Genomic DNA, 20804 nt, shown 5'->3' on the forward strand with positions numbered 1-20804 from the left:
AGCAGCAGCGGATTTTTTTTTTTGGGTCACACCTGGCGATGCACAGGGGTCACTCCTGGCTCTGCACTCAGAAATTACCCCTGGCGGTGCTCAAGGGACCATATGGGATGCTGGGAATCGAACCTGGGTCGGCTGCATGCAAGGCAAATGCCCTACCCACTGTGCTATCACTCCAGCCCCCGCATCAGGATTTTTAAGGCTCCTTCGGTCATTCCAGAGAATGAGAACTGTAAGCTGGGAGGCTGGGAGTCCCGTAGCAGAGGGGGAATGGAGTAGTGAAAAACTCAGTCTGTCATTTAATATTACACCCAGAAAGTCACACACACACACACACATACACACACACACACACAAACACACACACACACACCATTCTTTTTTTTTTTTTTTTGGCTTTTTTGGGTCACACCTGGCAATGCACAGGGGCCACTCCTGGCTCTGCACTCAGGAATTACCCCTGGCGGTGCTCAGGGGACCATATGGGATGCTGGGAATTGAACCCGGGTCGGTCGCGTGCAAGGCAAACGCCCTACCCGCTGTGCTAGCTCTCCAGCCCCTCACACCCCATTCTTTGTAAACAAGCACAGAGATTAAAGCTTGGTTGAAAACCTTCCTGGCCTCTCTGGAGGTACCTGCACAGAACTCTTTCTACAACCCTCCAGACTGACGGATTGAACACCGCCTGTGACAGAGCACTCAGTACCTGACAGGCAGCCCCACGCCCTCTCAGGCAGCCCTGATTGTAATTTCTCCCCATGTTCTGTGCAACTTGTACCTCAGAGTCCTTTGGACCAGAGAAGATGTTTGTATTTTGGGGGGCCACACTGGCTCAGGGTTATTCCTAGCTCTGTGTTCAGGGATCACTCCTGGCAGGGCTCAGGGACCCATATGGGGTGCTGGGAATCGACAGCATGCAAGGCAAGTGCCTACCCACTGAACTCTCTCTCTGGCCCCCTTGTGGTCAGAGCTATCAAAATAACTTCTTGAAGGGCCTGAGAGATACCACAGGGGTTAAGGCCCATGTCTTGCATGGGCTGATCCCAGTTCGATCCCCATTACCACGTGACTCCCCCCAAGCACCAGTTGGGTATGGATCACACATCAAATTAATAATAAACTTAAAGAAAAAAAACTCTCTTAGTTAGGGAGTCAGTTCCATTCTTTCAGTTGCCCACAGACGAAATGAATTCTGGCCAGCTGAGGTCAAGATCAGTTTTATTTTAGAGATGGATGTTTGGAGCTTGGAGGATGGTCTGCACAGTCCACGTGTGAAAAGGAGGGGCCCAGGCCCCCCAGGGAGCAAGGACAGTTAGCCATAGGCCATGGTGACAGTGACTATCCTGTTCCAGGTCTCCCTGTTCCAAACTTCAAACTGACGACAAGAAAAACTGATTGGCTTGACTGGCTCAGGTGCTTATGCTGGAACCATACGGCTTTGGCAAGAATGTCCCGTGTGAGATGTCACCTAGTAACAGGCAGGCAGAGCTGCTGAAGGCCCACCTTGTCACCAGAAGCCGTCACACCAGCTGCTACCTCTAGAGGATGCTATTTCCCCAAATCAAAGATGGGTGGGGGTGGGGGATGGGGGAAGAAACCCAAACCCAGGTGTAATTGGAGGGGGAGGGCCGGGGCCAGGAGATAGGGAGTTCCCCAGGGAGAGTAAAAGCGTCCATGCTTTCCCCATCCTGGTTCAGTCCTGGCATACTATCCCCTGAGGCTCCCTTGGGGGTCACTTCTGAGCACAGAGTCAGGAGTAACCCTTGAGCATATCCGGGTGTGACCCAGGAAACCAAAACAAACAAACAAAAAAAAGAAAACACATCCTGGGAACGTTTTCTTGGTGTGATGTCACAACGGCTGTTGGGGGACATGGGCTCAGGGTAAGCAGGCGGGGGCCCACTCTGACAGGGGCCGGAGGGGGCGGGTGCAGGTTGGAAGGGCCTGTTCCCCTCCCACATGCTCCCCCAGTGCCCCACCCCAGCTCTGGTCTGCAGCGGCTCGGCTGGGGCTTAGGGTGCAAGTCGCTCATACAGCCAGTCCTCCTCCCCACGGTGGGTATTGGGCCCCTCGGGGGCGGACCCCGAGGGCAGGCCCCTCCGAAAGACGATGCGGTCATGCAGGCGGTTGGTCTGGCCCTGCCAGAATTCCATCACCTGCGGGTACAGGATGTAGCCACCCCTGCGGGGGAAATAGCGGTGTCTGCTTGGTGTGCGTTCCTAGCCAGCTCAGCACCCCCCTCCCAGCTCAGACTCCCCGGAAGGAAGTTGCCGGGATGCCTCAGGGAAGGCCCTGGGGAGGAGCCTCGAGGTGCCCAAGTTCAAGAGCCATCTGGGCACCGGAGACCAAGGGGATCGCTCACCAATAACTTGGCTTTGGCACCTCTTGGCCCTCGTAGAGTCGCTCCAGTTCCTCGTTCTTTTTTCTCAGGTACTGCCCAGGGGGAAGGAAGCCGGAGAAGGAGCCAAGTCCTGTCAGAGCTCACTGAACAACCCCCCACTGGGCACAAGAGGCTGGCCTCCACCGAACCCCAGACCAGCCTGTTACCCTCGAGGGGGTCCACCTCGAGGAATGTCTGAGCCCTGCTCACCTCCCGGTCAGGGATGACGGAACTCTGGTGACTGACCACAGCCCCGATCTGGCTGCTCTTCGGGCGGGAGTGGAAGTAGTCCTTGGCTTCCTCCTCAGGCAGCTTCTTCACAGAGCCCTCCACGCGCACCTAGGCAGGGATGCCCCGCTTGGATGGCAGCCAGTGCCACCTGCCAGAGCAGGGCTCTTTCTGGATTCCCCCAGCGCACACCCCGGTACCCTCAAAACACGCACTCACCTGCCGGTTTAGAGGCTCCCAGTAGAAGACCAGGGAAGCAAAGGGATTGGAATCCTGGAAACAAAAGCAGATTCAGGGACAGTCCCAGAGAGGGCAGGGAGAGGGTGGGGGTACATGTGTCTGCAGCGGGTGGCCCCAAGGCAGACGTGGGCACTGTAATAGCCCATTGAAAGCCCCCAAGCGAGGCCTACTTTCACAGACAAGGAGATAGGCTGAGAGAGGCTCCGTCGTGTGCCCGAGTTCACACAGAAAGTGTGAGTGTCAGGGGGAAACTGAGCCAACCATAATGAGGCATCAGCTCGTGAGCTGGCAGAAGATGAAGCTGGAGTGGAGGGGGGTGTTGAGGCAGCTCGGGGGCAGTGCATCTGCCCTGCAAGTGGGATGAGGGTGAGGGTCCATCCTCAGTACCCCCACCCACCCCAGCAAAAGCCTGGGCACCAAAGGGAGAGAGAAAGAGAGAGAAAGAGAGAGGGGGGCAAAGTGAGCGAGAGGGAGGAGGGGAGAGAGAGAGAGCAAGTGAGAGTGAGAGAGCGAGTGAGAGAGAGAGAGAGAGAGAGAGAGAGAGAGAGAGAGAGAGAGAGGAAAAGGGTCTGCAACAGAGGCAGGCTGGGGGTAAGGGGTGATGGGAGGGAACCTGGGGACACTGGTGGAAGGAAATGTACATTAGTGGAAGAATGGGTGTTAGAACACTGTATGACTTAAACCTAATCATGAACAGTTTTGTAAGGGTCTATCTCACTGTGATTTAATAAAAAAAAAAAATCTTAAAAAAAAAAAAGTCTGGGCACTTCACTGGTTGGAATCCCCAGTGCTAAAACAAAGTGTGAATGTGAGTGATCCCCCAGTGCCAAAACAAAGGGCTGGAGCAATAGTACTCCATAAATAGTGGGGAGGGTATTTGCCTTGCAAACTCCAAATAGTGGGGAGGGTATCTGCCTTGCATGCGGTTGACCTGGGTTTCTCTCTCTCTGACATCCCATATAGACCCCTGAGCACCTCCAGGAGTAATTCCTGCAGAGCTAGGAGCAACCTGAACATCACTGGGTGTAGCCCAAAAAGTCAAAAAGCAAAATAATAATAACAATAATAATAATTTTTAAAAGCCAACAACAAAAACAACCACAAAACAACAACAAAAACAACCAAATCCCAAAGTGTCAGATCTCTAGTGTCCTGCAGCCCAGAGTGGGTGGCCCCACAGAAATCACCGCTGCCATCAGGAAGAGAGAGGCACAAATGGATGTGGCACAGGAAGCTCTCAGAGGCCTCTGGGGGGAGGTGCCCACTCACTGAAGTTCTGCTCCATGCCAGGAGCTGCCCCTCACCCCCACCCTTGCCACAGACAAACGCTAATCACAGATCAGTACAGTTAAGAGACCAAAACAGGGCACAGAGGACAGTGAAGGCACACAGGACATGGGGCTATCACAGCATCGGTGCCAAGGAGGGTTTTTCTTGCAGACGTAATGCGGGGGCCGGAGGTAGAGGCGGCAGAGGTGGGTGCTGGGACAGAGTACTCGTTCACGACAAAGGTGTAGCGAGTGCAAAAGCCGATGGGCCCAGACAGCAAGTGGGTTGGGGCGGAGTGCAAGAGGGGGCAACCGATGAGGAAAAGGCTGGAGCTGGCCGGTGGGGAAGGCTGTACCCGGAACCCTCACCAGCTCTTTTCCCTTTCGGCTGTCGAAGTTAGTGAAGAAGCGGAAGCCGTCCTTGCCAAAGCCCTTCAGCAGCAGCATGCGGGCAGAGGGCCTCCCATCTCTGCGTGAAGAACAGAGCGCAGCGGTCAGAGCCCACTTCCATGTCCTCCCCACAAGGGAGCTGGGCACCCCTTCTTCCAGTAGTGCCCCCTGATTTTGCACGGTCTAGACACTCAAGCTTCCCACTTCTACTCATACTGGAAGTGTGACTCGGGTCACTGCTGGCGACGTGGTTGATGTTCTTTCTGGAACCGTGGGAGCGCTAACCCTCTGTGTGTGCTCCCGGAGACGGACTTTAGGGAGGTGATTAAGGCTGAATGAAGCCACAGGATGGAACTCTAATTGGATAGGGCTGATTATTGGAAGAGACACCAGACAACTTTCTCCCCATGTACACACACAGTGAAAGGAGGCCACCTGCAAGCCAAGAAAAGAGGTCTCATCGGATACCAACTCTGGCAGTACCCAGATCTCGGAGTGACACCTTCAGAACTGTGGGCATATTTTGGTTTACCAGTCAGCTTATGCTATGTTATGCCAGCCCTAGGAAGCTAATACACAATGTGCTTGTTGACAAACAATGTTAGCTACCTCTAGCAAACTATAAGGTAATGCAACCAGCCAATGCTTAGGAATCAGAGAAGGTTCAGGGACTTTGCTCAGAGCTATGGTCATTTGGGCACAGTCCTAGAGCCCCACCTTCAAGACCTTATGCTTCAGTAAGTAGGAAGAGCTGAAAAAGAAACAAATAAAAACAAAAAAGTCTCAGGAGGCTAATGATTGTCAAGTGAATGATGTGGCCAAGCACTGTGTCAGGTGAGGAAGAGAGATTAATGGAGTGGTACCAGGAGCGGTCGCTCTGAAAGGAGTGATGGAAATGGGTCAATGAGGGGACGAGGACCAAATGGGAGTATCTGTGGAGTGCCATGAGAGGAAAGATGAATGAGACATTACATTAAATTACGTTTTATGATACAAAACGGAACTGAAATCCTGAACGAAACCTGAAATTAAACAGAGTGGTTTGATTTGGATTTACAGGTAAATCAAAACAAGACCCAGAGAAGACAAGTAAAGTGCTAATGGCTACACAGGCTAATAATGGAGCTAGAACCATAAAACTGGTTTCCAGTAAACAGAGAACATCCTACTTTATCTGTGTCCATGCAGAAGGGCCCATGGTTGTGCCCACCTGGTGCAGGTGGCCAGGCACATGGCATTCGCTTCCCCTATGTCAGGGCACTGTACAGCCTCCTCGAACCAAGCAGCAAATTGCTTCATGGGGTCCAGGGAAACCAGATGAGCCTCCTCAAATGCCTGGAGAGGGAGAAGTTTACTTCATTTAATAAAAGCACATAGGGCCGGAGAGATAAGGTGCTTGCTTGCACACTGCTGACCCAGGTAAGGTGCCTGCCTGGAACGTGTTAGACCTGGATTCATTTTTTTTTTCTTTTTGGGTCACACCCAGCGATGCACAGGGGTTACTCCTGGCTCTTCACTCAGGAATTACTACTGGCGGTGCTCAGGGGACCATATGGGATGCTGGGATTCAAACCTGGGTCGGCCGCATCACTCCAGCTCCATAGACCCGGGTTCAATCCCTGGTACTCCGTTTGATCCCCTGAGCACTACCTGGAGTGATCCCTGAGTGTAGAGTCAGGAGTAAGGCCTGAGTACTTCTGGGTATGGTTCAAAATAAAAAAAAAAAAAACACATAATGGGGCCAGAGGGAAAGGACAGCAGATAAGGTGCTGGCCTTGTACACAGCTGACTCAGGTTTGATCTCCTGCATTAGATATAGTCCCCTGAGCACTAGCTGTCAGGAGTAACCCCTGAGCACTGCTGGGTGTGACCAAAATAAACAAAGAAAGCTGAATCCACAGAATGAGATAGTCCTAAGAGGGTAAGGTGTTTGCCGTGCATGTGGCAGACTCCCAGTTCTATTCCCCAGCATGAGTATAGTCCCCTGAGTAGACCTGAGCACCACTGAGTGTGGCCCACCCCAGTCCTGCAAAAATAAAAACAAAAGCAAAATACACAATGCTGTGAACCTGGCACTCGTTCTAGATACTCTCCAATACTAACTCAGTTGTCCAAGTTCTTGTGACAACAACTTCATAATAGAAGACAGTCCCCAGGAACTAGGTTTGCTTAACCCCATTTTACAGGTGAGGAAATGGGCACAAGAGGTGAAAAAACATGGGGCTGGAGAGATAATATAGAGGGCATGTGCGCATGCCTTACACGAGCTGACCCAGGTTTGATCCCCAACACCCCATACGGTCCCCTGAGCAATGCCAGGATTGATCCCTGAGTGCAGAGCCAGGATCAACAGCTGAGCAGTCCAGATGTGGCCCAAAAATAACCAAACAAACAAAAACAGAAAAAAGAGGTGAAAAAACTTGCTGGGTCCAATAACAATAACTAGTGACAGATAAATCAGGATTTCCATCCATGGATGCCAAATCCATCAGCTGTTGAGCCCCAACAAAGGCAGATTCCTGGACGCCACCCCCATCGGTTCTCTTTTAGAAGGACTGACAGTTCACGAAAAACTGCTCTCTCGACCGGCATTTCCAGAAATGCTCCCATGCAACCAGACTTAGTAACCTTGGCTCTGAGCCCCAATTCCAAAATAGTTTTGGTTTCTCTCCTGAGAGCTATGAGTTTCCCGGCCCCCCTCCTCCTGTTTTTTCCCTCCTAACCCTGCGTGTATCACTCTTCAACTGATTACAACTGTTTTTAGCATTTTTCAAGTATCACCCCATAATATCCCTGTGAATAGGAACCAACACAGGAGGAATCTGAGACCAAGAGAGGTAAATTGTCAAGGTGAACGGCTGCACTGCACTCAGGCCGCTTCCAGAGTCGTGAGCCACTATTGGGAGATACCTCAGTTCAAGTTCAGGGGGTTCCTAAAACCCGTTCCGCAGGATCGTCTCTGAACCCCTCTCCTACCACGGTGGGTGGGGGAGGTTGGTGACCCCTAATCGCACGGGGTGTCACTCGAGAACCCGAGGGGGCTCCTCCCATTCCTCTTTCCCTCGGGAGATAACTCTGGGGCCCTCTTCCTCCGCACCCACAGCGGGAGACCCAGTCACCTCTCGGTCCCCACGGTAACTCTTGCGCATCGATCCCAGGTCCATGACGGTGCCGTGGCTGCACAGGTAGCGAAGGTAGTAAGGCAGCACGGGAGATCGCCAGAACCTCACGGTGACGCCCCGCAGCCCGAACGTCATGGGGCTGCTGGCCACGTGACCCGGCGTCGCCCAGCGCGCTGGGTTCCGTTGGGTTCGGAACCAATTTCACAGCCGTGGTGTCTACCCTGAGGAAGGAAGATTTTGTCACTCGCCAAGCCCGGCTATCAGGTCTAAATTCCCGAAGCCAATGAGAGGCCAGAGTAAGAAGGAGGGAGACAGGTGCAGAGAGGCCATTGGCTGGAGTTTTCCGAGAGCGGGGCCAATCAGAGCGAAAACAGAAGATGCCGCCGACCAATGGGCGGTGCCTCCGGGGTTGGGCGCAGAGAGACGAGGAAATGCTGTCACCGCCGTTAAGATGCACGTGGAGGTTTGTTAAAGGTATAGGGACTGCTGCAGGCCAGGCGCAGGGCGCGGGGTGAGCCACCAGGGCTAGAGGGTGTGGTCAGGATTAAGTGGTCGGCCCGAGCAGGTTCCTGGACGCGATCAGAAAGTACCCTCTAGTGGCAGGCAGGTGGGTGGCCTGAGAAAGAACAACTGGAAAATGGAATGAGACTCCAACAAGGTGTTGGAAGACATAGAAGAGAGGATGTCTGGTTGGGGGAAGAAATCGGGGGAAGAGAGTGGGAGAGGTGGAAATGACTTGTGAATTACGAGGGGTAGATGTTGATTGTGTGTGTGGGTGTCGGGGAGGGGTACTTCTGGCATGTAGGGAGGTGCAGTGAGATCAGGAAGAGATTGTGGGGTGAGGAGAAAGATGTGAATGGGAAGGAGGAAGAGGTTTGGGATCAGGGCACAGCCCACAATGCCCAGGAATGTAGCTCAGGAGCTGCCTTGCATGTGTGAGGCTTTGGGTTTGATCCCCTGCCCCCAGGAAGATGGGGAAAAGTAAAGCAGACTAGAGCCATCTTCCTCTTGCAGGCTGAGCCTCCTTTCCAGCCTGATTCCTTAACCAGGGTCAGAGCACAACACACCCCTTGCGCAAATTTAGCCTGAGGGGTGCAGTAAAGTTCACAGGAGCAAGTGTTCTGGGGCCTGGAAAGGTTGTTACTGCTCTGCTCCTCCTGGGCTGCCCTGGGCTTTGGGTAATCTCCCCTTTTCTCACATTTCACTCTTCCTAGGTAGTAAGAATCTTGTTCCTAGGTCAGGCCAGCTGTAGCCAAGGGCACAGAAGAGCAGGTGGAAGGTGTGACCCAGGCAGAGACAAGGGAAGGCTGCCAGTGTCTATTCTAGCTTTGACCGGCCTGGGATAGTCTAGGGTCAAGTCTCCAGGTAGTCCTGGCTTCTATCAACATCAGGAAGGGAAGCTGCAAGAGACACCTTAGGCAGGTACCCCGGACTGTGCCAGGTAAGGGGAATGTTCTGTCCTGCCTCAGATATGCGTTACAGCTAAGCTGTATAAAGCCCTACGTAGCATCCTTGATTATGGCTTCACAGCTTGAGCCAAATAGAATCTGAAAGACAAATTTGCTGCAAAAAAAAAGTATTCATGTCTAGAGGGTGACTGCTGTTGATCTAAGGATTCTTTCCTGCCTGGTGTTTTTGTGCTGCTCTAGTTTCCTCTGTGTAAATGATTGACAAGGGACTAGGGTGATGATTTAAAGGGCTGGAATGCATGCTTTGCATGTGGGATCCCTAAGGTTCAACTTCAGCAAGGCATGATCCTCTAAGCACCATATCGGGAGTAGTCCCTGCGCTCTGCCAAGTATGGCCCAAAAGCAACAAAATGATTGAAAGGAAGTTGACTAGATTTTCTTGCAGAGGTTTTCTCTCTGCATATGTACATTGTAGTCCTTTCTCCTCCCAAGTTCTTGAACTTGAACCAGTGTGAGTGTTTTTCTTAGGCGTCGTGGGCTATCCTTTCCCAGACTTGGGATTTTAGATCACCGAGATTGTTGGAATGGTTTTCTTAAAAATCAAGGATGAGGGGCTGGAGTGATAGCACAGCGGGTAGGGTGTTTGCCTTGCATGCGGCCGACCCGGGTTCAAATCCCAGCATCCCATATGGTCCCCTGAGCACTGCCAGGGGTGATTCCTGAGTGCATGAGCCAGGAGTGACCCCTGTGCATTACTGGGTGTGACCCAAAAAGCAAAAAAAAAAAAATCAAGGATGAAAATATTTATTATTTTGGTAGACTTTTTGATTTTTTTTTTTTAACTTTTGGCCTTTGGGTCACCCAGTGGTGCTCAGGGATCACTCCTGGCAGTACTCAGGGGACCATATGTGGTGTTGGGGACTGAACCAGGATCAACTGCATGCAAAGCAAATGTGCCTTAATATCCATATTATCACTCTGGCACCTGTTTTGGTTTTTTCTTTTTTGGAGTGGTCTTCCAAATGGTGCCCAGGGGCCCACTGGGAATTATTGGCCAATCAGACCAGCGGCTCAATGCAAGGGCTTGAGGATGGTCCTGATGCTCGGACCTTGGGGTGTCCAGGAGTACCCAGGCCGGGCGGTGCTGGGAAGCAAATCCGGGAACTGATCAAATGTAATGGCTGTACCATCTCCTGGGCCCTGGTAGGCATTTATTAGAAAACTTCTGGATCAGGCACTGACACAAATGCAAAAATACTGAGATGAAGAAAATGACATGGTTCCTGCCCTGCCCATAAAGGACTTGGAGTCTATGGGGAAGATAGTGGAGCTTTCCCAGATGTTTCTCCAGAGTCCAGGGGGACAGAAAAAAAGAAGAAAATAGTATGGGTCCAGTGGGCAGGAAAGACTTGATAAAGGGACCAGACATTTGATTTGTCCTAGTGGTAAGAGTCCACAAGATGGACAGTGGCTGAGAATCCAGGGAGAGAGAAGGATGTGGGTAAGATACACTGCACACAACTAGGAGGGTTGATACTGCTGGAGTCAGGTGGTGAGAAGTCACAGGGCACAAGCAGGTGGCAGGGACAGTTCTCATTTCTTCTCTGGAGCTGTCATCCAGTATCCATTTCTTTTGTTTGTTTGTTTGTTTGTTTTTGTTTTTGGGTCACACCCGGTGATGCACAGGGGTCACTCCTGGCTCATGCACTCAGGAATTACTCCTGACGGTGCTCAGGAGATCATATGGGATGCTGGGATTCGAACCCGGGTTGGCCGCGTGCAAGGCAAACACCCTACCCTCTGTGCTATTGCTCCAGCCCCTCCATTTCTTGTTTGTTATTTGTTTTGGTTTTGGGGTCATACCCAGCTGTGTTCAGGGGTTGCTCCTGGCTCTGTGCTCAGGAATCACTTCTGGTGGGGCGGTGGTGCCTGGGATTTAACGTTGGCTGCATGCAACGTTCATGCAGCAAGCACCTCACCTGCTATACTGCATTCCTGGCCCTGGTTTCTTGTTTTTTATTTGTGGGTCACACTCTTCTGTGCTCAGGGATCACTCCTGGCGAGCTTGGACCATATTGGATGCTCGGGATTGAGTCTGGGTTGGCTACTTGCACTCCTTTCCTAAGGGGTTTGCCCTTCGTGAGGCAAGGCCTTGGATTTTTGCATCTGGGTGGTGCCTCAGTTTTTCTTCTCTCCAAAGAGTCCCTGGCAGACTTGAGGGACCATATGGGGTGCTGGGGATCAAACCTGGATCAGCCTTGTTCCAGGCAAGCACCTTACCCACTACACTATATCTGACCACAGGTTAACTTCTGTGTTTATAGAGAATTGCAGGAAAAATTAGAGTCGGAGGCTGTATTTTCTAAAGCTCCTTCGAAAATCATATGGGGATTGTACTTCAATGTGTTGTCCCTTGAACACATATGTCACTTGCTTGTCTTTGTCTCCTTCCTTCCTTCCTTCCTTTCCTTAATTCCTTCCACCCTCCTTTCATTTTCTCCCTGTCTCCTCTCCTTTTCTCCCTCCATCCCTCCCTCCCTCCCTCCCTCCCTCCCTCCCTCCCTCCCTCCCTCCCTCTCTCCCTCCCTCCCTCCCTCCCTTCCTTCCTTCCTTCCTTCCTTCCTTCCTTCCTTCCTTCCTTCCTTCCTTCCTTCCTTCCTTCCTTCCTTCCTTCCTTCCTTCCTTCTTTCCTTCCTTCCTTCTTTCCTTCCTTCTTTTGTTTTCAGCTATACCCAGCAGTGTTTACTCCTGGTGATCTCTGGTCCTCTGATCGAGGGATAAGCCCTGAGCGCCACTATGACCCCCAAAACAAAAACAAAAATTAATCTGAGTGTTGTCACAGGGAAAACCTTGCACTGTTGATGGTCCCTTCATAATCTCATCCCTTGAGCTGTGGATGGTCTCTTCCTAATCTCAGATTCTTCTGTAGCTTCTCCTTTCCTAAGGGGTCCACTCATCTCTAGGTTGAGACTTGGATTTCTGCTTTTTTTTGGGGGGGGGGGGGAAATGTCTCAGTTTCTCCTCTCCAAAGAGCTCAGGATTTGTATTTCAAAAGAATGTGGTTTTTATGCTTTTGGGCTACTTCAGGGCTGGGCAATCTCTTGCTAAATTTTATTACTTCCCCAAAGTGCATTACAGGGTCCCCCTACCTATCTGCCTTCAACAGGATCCACTCACCAGAATGACACTAGGTGACATGGGTGGGGCACTAGGCATGGTGGAGGGGTGTGGGGAGAGTGATTATCAGACCTGGGTTTATGGCACACCCACATTTGGTCCCATTGGATAATCAAGGCTGGAACTTATTGGGGACACATCTGGTTTGATGATTCTGGTTCAAGTACTGTGGGCCCTCGGGCTGATTTGTGAAGCCAGGGGCAGGGTGAGAATTTTTTGAAGGGGAATCTTCCAAGCAGTGCTGAGGATGCTGGGGCCCCACCAGTGATTCTCAGCTGGCTTAGCTGGTGGTTCAGTGCAAGGCCTGAGGATATGGTACTACTTGGGTCCTGGTGTGCCAGGAATATCAGAAGGGTATGGAGCCTCTGGAGGGGGCTGGTGATACTCAGAGGAATGTGTGTTGTTGGCATGTGTCCTAACAGCTGTGCAATTCCCTCCCGAATACATATATATATATATATATATATATATATATATATATATATATATATATATATATATATATATATATATATATTTGCTTTTTGGGTCACAACCGGCGATGCTCAGGGGTTACTCCTGGCTTTGCACTCAAGAATTACTCTCCTGGCGGTGTTCTGGGGACCATATGGGATGCCGGGGATCGAACCCAGGTCGGCCGCATGCCAGGCAAACGCCCTACCCGCTGTGCTATCGCTCCAGCCCCCATATATTTTTTTTGTGACAATTTCTTTTTTGTTGTTTTTGTTTGGGGGGCCACATCCTGTGGTACTCAGGGTTTACTCCTGGCTCTGCATTCAGGAATCACTCCTGGGATGCTGGGAATTGAACCCAGACCAGCTGCATGCAAGGCAAACACCTTACCTGCTGTACTATTGTCTGACTCCTTTTTATTTATTTATTTACTTATTTTGCTTTTTGGGTCACACCCGGCGATGTACCATATGGGATGCTGGGAATCGAACCTGGGTCAGCCGCATGCAAGGCAAACGCCCTACCCACTGTGCTATCACTCCAGCCCCACTTTTTTTTTTTTGACAATTCTGAGGTTAGGGATCCGGGAGTGTTGTGGGTGAAATTCAGCCCAGCTCTCAAGGAAGCTAATGGCAGACCAGGCAGAATCAGCTGGAGACACAGATCAGCCTTGGGCTCAACTCAGCCTGAGATGTGGAGGGTCCGCCAGCAGGTGTCTGAGTGTGGAACTCAGGGGGGCGGGAAGGTGGGATGCAGAGGCAGCGGTACGGTGTTAACCACTCATGATCCTTGTGTTGCTCATAATGACTTCCCGAGTGGAGCCCTTTCATTCATGCCCCTACCTGGAGGACTCAGTGGTCCGGGGACCATATGAGGTGCTGGTGATTGAACCTGGGTCAGCTGCAAAGCCAGTGCCCTCCCCACTATACTATCCTCTACTCACCCCTCACCCCTCTAGCCTTCTATGACATTTTTTTTTGAGCGGGGAGGCAATTTTAGAGTTACAGAAAAGCCACCACAAAGTCAATAAAGTGATTTCCTGTATGTCCTTCATCAAATATTCACATATTAAGTAACCAAGGATCAAAACCAAAGTGCTAGTATTGGCATCACTATGAAGTAAACAGATCTTATTCAGGTTTCCCCCTTCTTTCCTTCCTTCATGTTCTTTGTTAGGTCGGGCATCTAGTCTGTGATCACGTTGCTTTTTAACCAATCATATCTCTTTCGTCTCTAGTCTGTCATAGCCTGCCATTCAACTGCTGTATTTAGGGCTTGGGAAAGAGCTGAGTGGCCTGAGGCATTCTTTGCATGTGGGTGGCCTAGGTGTGACCCCCAGCACCGCAAGGCATTGAGCCCAGATCAAATAATAATCATAAGGAAAAATCAGGGCTGGAGCCATAGCACAGCGGTTGGGCGTTCGCCTTTCACATGGCCGACCTGTGTTCAATTCCTCCGCCCCTCTCGGAGAGCCCGGCAAGCTATCGAGAGTATCATGCCCCCACAGCAGAGCCTGGCAAGCTACCCGTGGCGTATTTGATATGCCAAAAACAGTAACGATAAGTCTCACAATGTGAGATGTTACTGGTGATGAGCAAATCAATGAGCAACGGGATGACAGTGACAGTGACAGTGAAGGAAAAATCAAATGTTGTATTGTTTTTTTTTCCTTTTTTTTGCTTTTTGGGTCACACCTGGCGATGCACAGGGGTTACTCCTGGCTCTGCACTCAGGAATTACTCCTGGCGGTGCTCAGGGACCATATGGGATGCTGGGAATCGAACCCGGGTTGGCCGCATGCAAGGCAAACGCCCTACCCGCTTTGCTATTGCTCCAGCCCCAAATGTTGTATTGTTTTTCCCAACTAAGAGTGGGCGTGTGGAGAAACAGAGGGACCTGGTAGGCAGAGTCACACAGACCTGGTTTGTAGGCAGGACAGGAGCCTGGACTGCCTTGGCCAAGTTTTCCTTAGGGCAGTGGGCACTGCAGTCTCTCCAGCTTGCCTTTGCTGGGTAGGCATGTGTGTGCGTTGCCTTAGAAACCTGACATCCTGGATAGAGTGGGTTGTGAGGGGTGGGGTGAGCCACAGCAGCAGGGCTCAAGGGCTATTCCTGGTTCTGTGCTCAGAAGTGCCCCCTGGTGGTGCTCAGGGGACCGTATGTGGTGCCCAGGATCAAACCTGGGTGGGTGGAGTGCAAAGCAAGAGCTTTGAGCCCTGTGCCTATTTGCTGGCCCCAGAAATGTGACAGTCTGAAAGCAAGTGAATGTTTGCGCCAAACCCCTTTCCTGGGGTTCCCCTCTCATTCTCAGCAGACTGTAACCTTTGGACCGCCTTCTCAAAGACTCCCTGGGTGGGGACAAAACCACCACCTGTCTGAGGGAGGACAGGGAGGACAGCTGTAGGACCCACCCGTGGCCGAGATGCTGACGTGAGCCCTACTGCTGGGGGCGTGTCTCAAAGAGCCAGTGGTGGAGGACAGATCTTCCTCCCAGGCTTCCTGTGTTACGGAGGGGGACATGGTCACCAGGCTCCTGTGCTCAGACACCCTCAGGCCGAGCCACTTTCCAATCAGGCAGACACAGAGACAGGGTCAGCTTCTGGGGAGGTCGGGGAGAAGGGCTGGTGGGGAGGGCCAGGGCAGCAGCCTAACTCAGGCCTACACCCTGCAGCAGCAGCCTGATGAACTGACCCAGGTGACACCAGACAGACCCAAGCTGATGACACGGCCTGTGCCCCCTCTCCAGGATGCCTGCCCGCCCTTCTGCGCCCGCTCATCACAGCCTCACCGACACCAGCATCACAGCCCTGCCCATCGAGGTGGTCGGTGTCCTCAAAGGTACCCAAGGAATTGACTTTCTAGGGGTGAAGGGCTTAGGCTGGGGGGTGGCAGGGAAGGAGTTGAGCGGGGTCCCCCCATGCCCGCATCCCACCCTCCTGGGAGCTGTCCCACCCATTCTGATCTTCGGGGGAAAGGATTTTGGCCTTTGTGATCTTGTGTCTTGGGGGAAGGGAAGAATTAGGGACAAGGCTTCCAGGGGGCTCAGAGAATAATCCAGGGCAGACAAGGGGGTGGTCAACGGTCACTAGTCTAAGGCTTAAAAGTGGCCCTGCTGTATTTTTGAATAAGTTGTCCCAAATCTTTAGAGATTGGAAAGTTTCACAAAAATTCCACATTTCTGGCTTCTTTTACAAAAATGATCCACTCTTGGGGCTGGAGCGATAGTACAGTGGGTGGGGTCATGTGTTGTGACCGGGTCATGTGGCCAACCCAGGTGGCTGGGGTAGAGCGCTTGGGCCAGGGAAGGGATCTTGGCCCTAAGCGACTGCTGTTTCCTCACTCGCTAGCCTGAAGGTGACTGGGCCTGGGCCTGTGCTCTCTTAATACGTGCTCACGGGCTCTGTGGCCAGGCTGTCTTCAGGGCCGGGAGGGTCGAGTGGAAGTGATATCTTACTGGTGAGGAAAGCTTGCTTTTGGACCCGACGGGGCTTGTTCTGATCCTGGCAAAACCGGCTCATTGAACAGAGCCTTGAGCACTGCCCTCTGAGCTGCCAGCCAGGTGGTCCTGGCCCACCCTTTTAGCTGTGGTGTGGATCTGTTTGCTCTGGTTCCGGGGTGGGTACCTCAGGAGGCTCCTCCTGGAGCTCTCCGAGGCAGACAAAGGAAGCTGCACTGCCAGAGTTGCAGATTTTGCCTCAGGCAACTAAATTTATTAGCAAGAGAAAGATTTTTGTCAGCCCTCTGCTGACCAACGAAGTACATTGTTAATAAAGAATAACAAATCTGTCACTTAATTCATAAAACATACCTCAAGCAGTTACAACTAAAAATAAAGTTGAATTTTTGTTTAATTTAAAAGCCTCAAAAATAACAAGCAATATGTTTTTTTTTTAAACATGTAGTAGACACAATTGTCTATTATACAATATACACTGTACACAGTAGAGCTGGGGTCGGGTGGCTGAGATGGTGGGATGGGGATGAGGTTTAGGATGTGAAGATTTTAATCTGAATCCAGATTTAAGTTGAAATGCTGTGTCATTTAGAAAAGAGAATTGCTAGAGAAAAAAGAAATTCGTATGTTCATCATTGCCCCCCAAAACTCGAAACTGAAAGCAGGCATGGGGGAGGTGAGTAACAAGGACAGGAAGAAGGGAGCAATTAAATAAAACTTTAAAGCACACACATACACAGTGTTCATCATCTGAAGAAGAGTATAAGGCAACGTTCTCCATAGAAAAAGAGGGGAGTCGGGGGGTCCAGGGGTAGCTTGCTTTTTTAAATAGAAAGTTGGAATGTGCTGGAGGAGAGTTGTGGCAGGGTGGGCATGTGGAGTGGAGGTAGCCTCTTGGGCCTCTCCAGAGGTGGATGCCCGGGGAGCCCTGGGTGCAGGGCCCGGGGGCATCCCAGGTGGCGGCGGGGGTGGGGGGGCATAGGGGAGGTGCAGGAGGGAGAGGGGCATGGCACAATGCGACTCCGGCAGTGTTAGGGGAGGGAGGGGGGCTCACTTTGCTCCTCGACGGAGTGAAATTCATGTTTTTCCTTTGGAAATAAGGGTTCCCACTCGTCCTGGTTTAGAACGTCTCATTGGGCACGGCCAGTGCCCACGGTCTGGGCAGGCCGGGAGCGTGTGGTGAGAGGGAAGGGCCAGGCAGAGCCAAGGGGCTTCAGAAGGCAAGGAGGGGGCAGCAGAGCCCCTTCCTGGGGGAAAGTCGCAGAACGGAGGGTGAAGCCGAGGCGGGCCCAGGGCGGCGAAGACCTCCTTCCAGCCAGGGGCCCAGGCAGGACACAGATGGGGAGCAGGGCTGCATCTTCGGGGCCTCCCGCCTCAGCTGACCTTACAAGTTCTTCGTGACCAGGTGCGTCTTGTAATGCTTGGTGAGGTGGTCACTGCGCATGAAGCGTTTCTGACACTGGGCACACTCGAAGCGCTTGTCCCCTGGAAGAGCACAGGAGATGCTGTCACTCAGAGCCATGTACCACTTCTGCCCCAGCCCCAAAGAGGAGCACGTGAGACGTGAGGCGGGACTCCCTGCAGCCTCCGCTTAGACATCTGCCCTCCGTGGTCTGCAGATACGCACCCTTGAGTGCTCCTTTTCCACCCACTGATATCACCTTCATGCCGGGGCATCAGTACGCGTGCACCCATACCCAGGACTCTCCTTGGGAGCTGCTGCCTGCCTTCTGCTGACCTCTGTCCCTCTGACCGACCCTGCCTCAGTGTCACCTCCCAGCAAGGAAAGCCCACTACCCTCTGACCTGCCAGTCTGAGCACCAAGCACTTAGTCCAAGGCTCCCTACTCTTCCACCTTGAGTGGTGGGCATGGCCTGCTCCACCATGCTGAGTTTAAGGCATGTGTCCACACCCCCGGTCCCATGAGAGGGGACTGTCCCCTGGGAGCATTCACTGAAGAAGCAGTTCTCAGACCACATGCTAAGGCCCAGGGTGATAGCCCAGGCAATTTCAGGTGTAAAGACGTGAATGGTCTCTCTTGATGCTCTTTATTTCCTAGCACATTGCATCATGTTACTACAACATTGAGCTCCTGATGTCAAATATAGTGACCAGACATAGGGACTGGAGAGAACTTCATATAAGGGTTAAGCTGCTGGCTTTGCACACAGCCAACCTGCATTCCATCCCTGGCCACCATATGGTTGCCTGAGCACGGTTAGATCCCTGAGCCTAGAGCTGGGAGTTTCCCCCAGTGGGTTTGGGCAACCCCCAAATATTATAGTGACTGGACACAGATAAATGAAAACTGAAATAACTGTACATAAATGAGTGAAAATAGTGAAATGATCAAAGGAAAAGCATATGGTAACTAACTAACAGTCTGAAAGCCTTCCTGGGATACGGTTAAGTATGTGTGGTGGGGAGTTGAAGAGTTGAATGGCTGTGTGACCTGGCCTCCTCTATTGCTTCAAAAAAAGGAGAGGATGGAATTGTGGTCCCTGAAGTTGCTGGAAGAGCTCCCATGCGCCAATCTGAAGCACCTGGCTCAGTGTCTGTCATGCTAATCGGTGCTCAAAAACATGACTTTGCAGCAGGCGCAGTCACTGTGGCTGTGAAACGCAGATGCCAGCACTTCAATAACAAGAATGGCCTTGGGGCTGGAGCAATAGCAGAGCGGGTAGGGCATTTGTCTTGCACTTGGCCAACCCAGGTTCGATTCCCAGCATCCCACATGGTCCCTCAAGCACCGCCAGGAGTAATTCCTGAGTGCATGAGCCAGGAGTAACCCCTGTACATCGCCAGGTGTGATTCAAAAAAAAGCAAAAAAAAAGAATGGCCTTAGGGGCCCAAGACAGGAGTAAGGCAATTGCCTTTTATGCAGTTGACCCCAGTTCATCTCCTGAGCCCTGCCAGGAGTGATCCTGAACACAGAGCTGGAGTAAGACCTGAGCACAGAGTGTGGCACAAAGCCCCTCCCTGCTCTCTCCCCTCTCCTCTGCCCCCCCGACCCCAAGAATGGTTTCAGAGAATTTTCTAAATGGCCTTAGAGCATGGGAAAATGGTCTCAGACTAGCTCTGGCTCTGTGTTAATTCCTTGGCAGGGCCAAGAACCCCAGTGTGTACGGATGGTGGGGATGGAGAATGACCCTGTGTGGGTATAAGAGGCCGCTGAAGACGGAGAGCAGACCTGTGTGGGTGCGAGCGTGCCGCTGGAGCTCGTCACTCCGAGTGAATCTCTTTCCACAGAAGAACCAGTTGCAGACAAAGGGCCGCTCGCCGGTGTGCAGGCGCACATGGGCCCGCAGCAGGGACGTCTTCCGGAAAGTCTTCCCACAGTCGGGGATATGGCACACATGCTTCTTCTTGCCTTGCTCTCCAGACCTGGCATGATGGAGGGGTGGGGGAGAGCACAGAAGGGGGTGAAAAGCACAGAAAAGGTGGGCATCCAGGTGGCCCGGGACCACTGCTTCACCTCCTCTTAGCCCTGGCGGTCCTTTAATTACCTCTTGTCCCCGTCCTTGCAGTTGGGACAAGTGCAGGCCATGCGGCGCCGCTTCTCCCCAGGCTGGGCCTCCCCAGCCAGGGCCTGCTCCATCTGCAGCTGGATCTGAGTGGGGCTCAGCCCACTGATGGTCAGGTTGTTCCCGGAAACATTCTGCACCGTCAGCTGCTGCTGCCCTGTGGGGAGGAGGACGCACACTCAGGGGGAGCAGGCACGAGCACGACTCTGGGCTTCCTTCTGCAGGGAGGGGCGATAACCGTGGCGGCTAACGTGTGAGAGAGCTGTCTGGCCAAATACAATGCCAGAGACATTAAAAGGTATTAATTTAATTAACTCATTTAATCTTCAAGATTAACTCATTTAATGTTCAGAACTTGATGAAATAAGTGGGGCTGGAAAGATAGCACAGTGGGTAGGACACTTGCCTTGCATGCAGCCAATCTGGGTTCAATCCCCGGCACCCCACATGGCCCCCCAAGCATTGCTAAGAGTGATCCCTGAGCACGGAGTCAGGAATAAGCCCTGGACAGTGCTGGTGTCCAGCAGTGTCCCAAACCAAACCAAAACCAAATCAACAAACAAAACCTGATGAAAGAAGTGTTGTCACCCCTGTTTCACAGTGGAAGAGACTGAGGCTCTCGGATAACAGGTAAAGGTCAGATGGCTAATGAGTGGGAGAAGCTGTCTGAACACAGACAGCGGGCTTCAGAGTACAGGTCCTGACCACTTTCTTACACAGGCCACATCTGCTCGCAGACAAAGCCTGTGTGACTTCAATCTGGAAGGGTCCTGTCTTAGAGGAGTTCTTCTGGATTCTTCTCTAGCTTAAGGCCTTGAGAGACACCAACTCTGCTTTCAGGAATTCTCCAGGGATTTTTGGTTAATAAGAGTAAGAAAACAGGGACTGGAGTGATAGCACAGCGGGTAGGGTGTTTGCTTTGCACGCGGCCAACCCGGGTTCGATTCCCAGCATCCCATATGGTCCCCCGAGCACTGCCAGGAGTAATTCCTGAGTGCATGAGCCAGGAGTAACCCCTGTGCATCACTGGGTGTAACCCAAAAGAGAAAAGTAAGAAGTAAGAAAACACCTCTATGGGCTTTGGGGAAGAAAAAAAGAAACACAACAGTTCTTCTAAGACTTCCATAAAGCAACTCAAAGTGGGGAGAGCAACACATACTTAA

General features: G+C 51.9%; 2 protein-coding genes and 1 long non-coding RNA gene across 9 annotated transcripts in view; 1 reads left to right on the forward strand and 2 right to left on the reverse strand.

Moving 5' to 3' along the window:
* Positions 1-1198: 1198 nt before the first annotated feature.
* PNPO (pyridoxamine 5'-phosphate oxidase) lies at positions 1199-7885 on the reverse strand. Its single transcript, XM_004608915.2, has 7 exons — positions 7623-7885; positions 5714-5838; positions 4483-4582; positions 2825-2878; positions 2588-2716; positions 2360-2430; positions 1199-2178 (listed from the first exon to the last, which is right to left on the reverse strand). The coding sequence occupies exons 1-7, from the start codon at positions 7758-7760 to the stop codon at positions 2010-2012; spliced, it is 786 nt and encodes a 261-aa protein (XP_004608972.2). The 5' UTR covers positions 7761-7885; the 3' UTR covers positions 1199-2009.
* A 218-nt stretch (positions 7886-8103) lies between these two features.
* LOC129403380 (uncharacterized) overlaps positions 8104-20804 on the forward strand; it is a 42207-nt gene continuing 29506 nt past the window's right edge. For 4 of the 5 annotated variants that reach the window (XR_008629157.1, XR_008629158.1, XR_008629160.1 and 1 more), the window contains exons 1-2: positions 8557-9066; positions 15335-15501. This is a non-coding gene — a long non-coding RNA (uncharacterized LOC129403380). Of the gene's footprint in view, positions 8233-8556; positions 9067-15334; positions 15502-20804 lie in introns of those variants that run through there. The other variant, XR_008629161.1, reaches the window with a different exon arrangement.
* The window catches only part of SP2 (Sp2 transcription factor), a 35311-nt gene continuing 30851 nt past the window's right edge, over positions 16345-20804 (reverse strand). For all 3 annotated transcript variants that reach the window (XM_004608708.2, XM_055130703.1, XM_055130702.1), the window contains 3 exons: positions 19624-19798; positions 19308-19501; positions 16345-17602 (listed from right to left, as the gene is read on the reverse strand). In XM_004608708.2, the coding sequence (XP_004608765.1) occupies positions 17502-17602; positions 19308-19501; positions 19624-19798 (470 nt within the window). In that variant the 3' untranslated portion in view covers positions 16345-17501. The remainder of the gene's footprint in view (positions 17603-19307; positions 19502-19623; positions 19799-20804) is intronic.

Source organism: Sorex araneus, chromosome 3 (genome assembly GCF_027595985.1).
Source record: "Sorex araneus isolate mSorAra2 chromosome 3, mSorAra2.pri, whole genome shotgun sequence".
Classification (NCBI taxonomy): Eukaryota; Metazoa; Chordata; class Mammalia; order Eulipotyphla; family Soricidae; genus Sorex; species Sorex araneus.

Coding starts and splice junctions, on each gene's coding strand:
- PNPO (XM_004608915.2), bottom strand. CDS start 7,760: ATGACGTTCGGGCTGCGGGGCGTCACCGTGAGGTTCTGGCGATCTCCC. Junction 5,839..7,622: donor GTTACCGTGGGGACCGAGAG/GTGACTGGGTCT, acceptor CTCCCTCTCCAG/GCATTTGAGGAGGCTCATCT. Junction 4,583..5,713: donor TGCCTGGCCACCTGCACCAG/GTGGGCACAACC, acceptor TTCTTCACGCAG/AGATGGGAGGCCCTCTGCCC.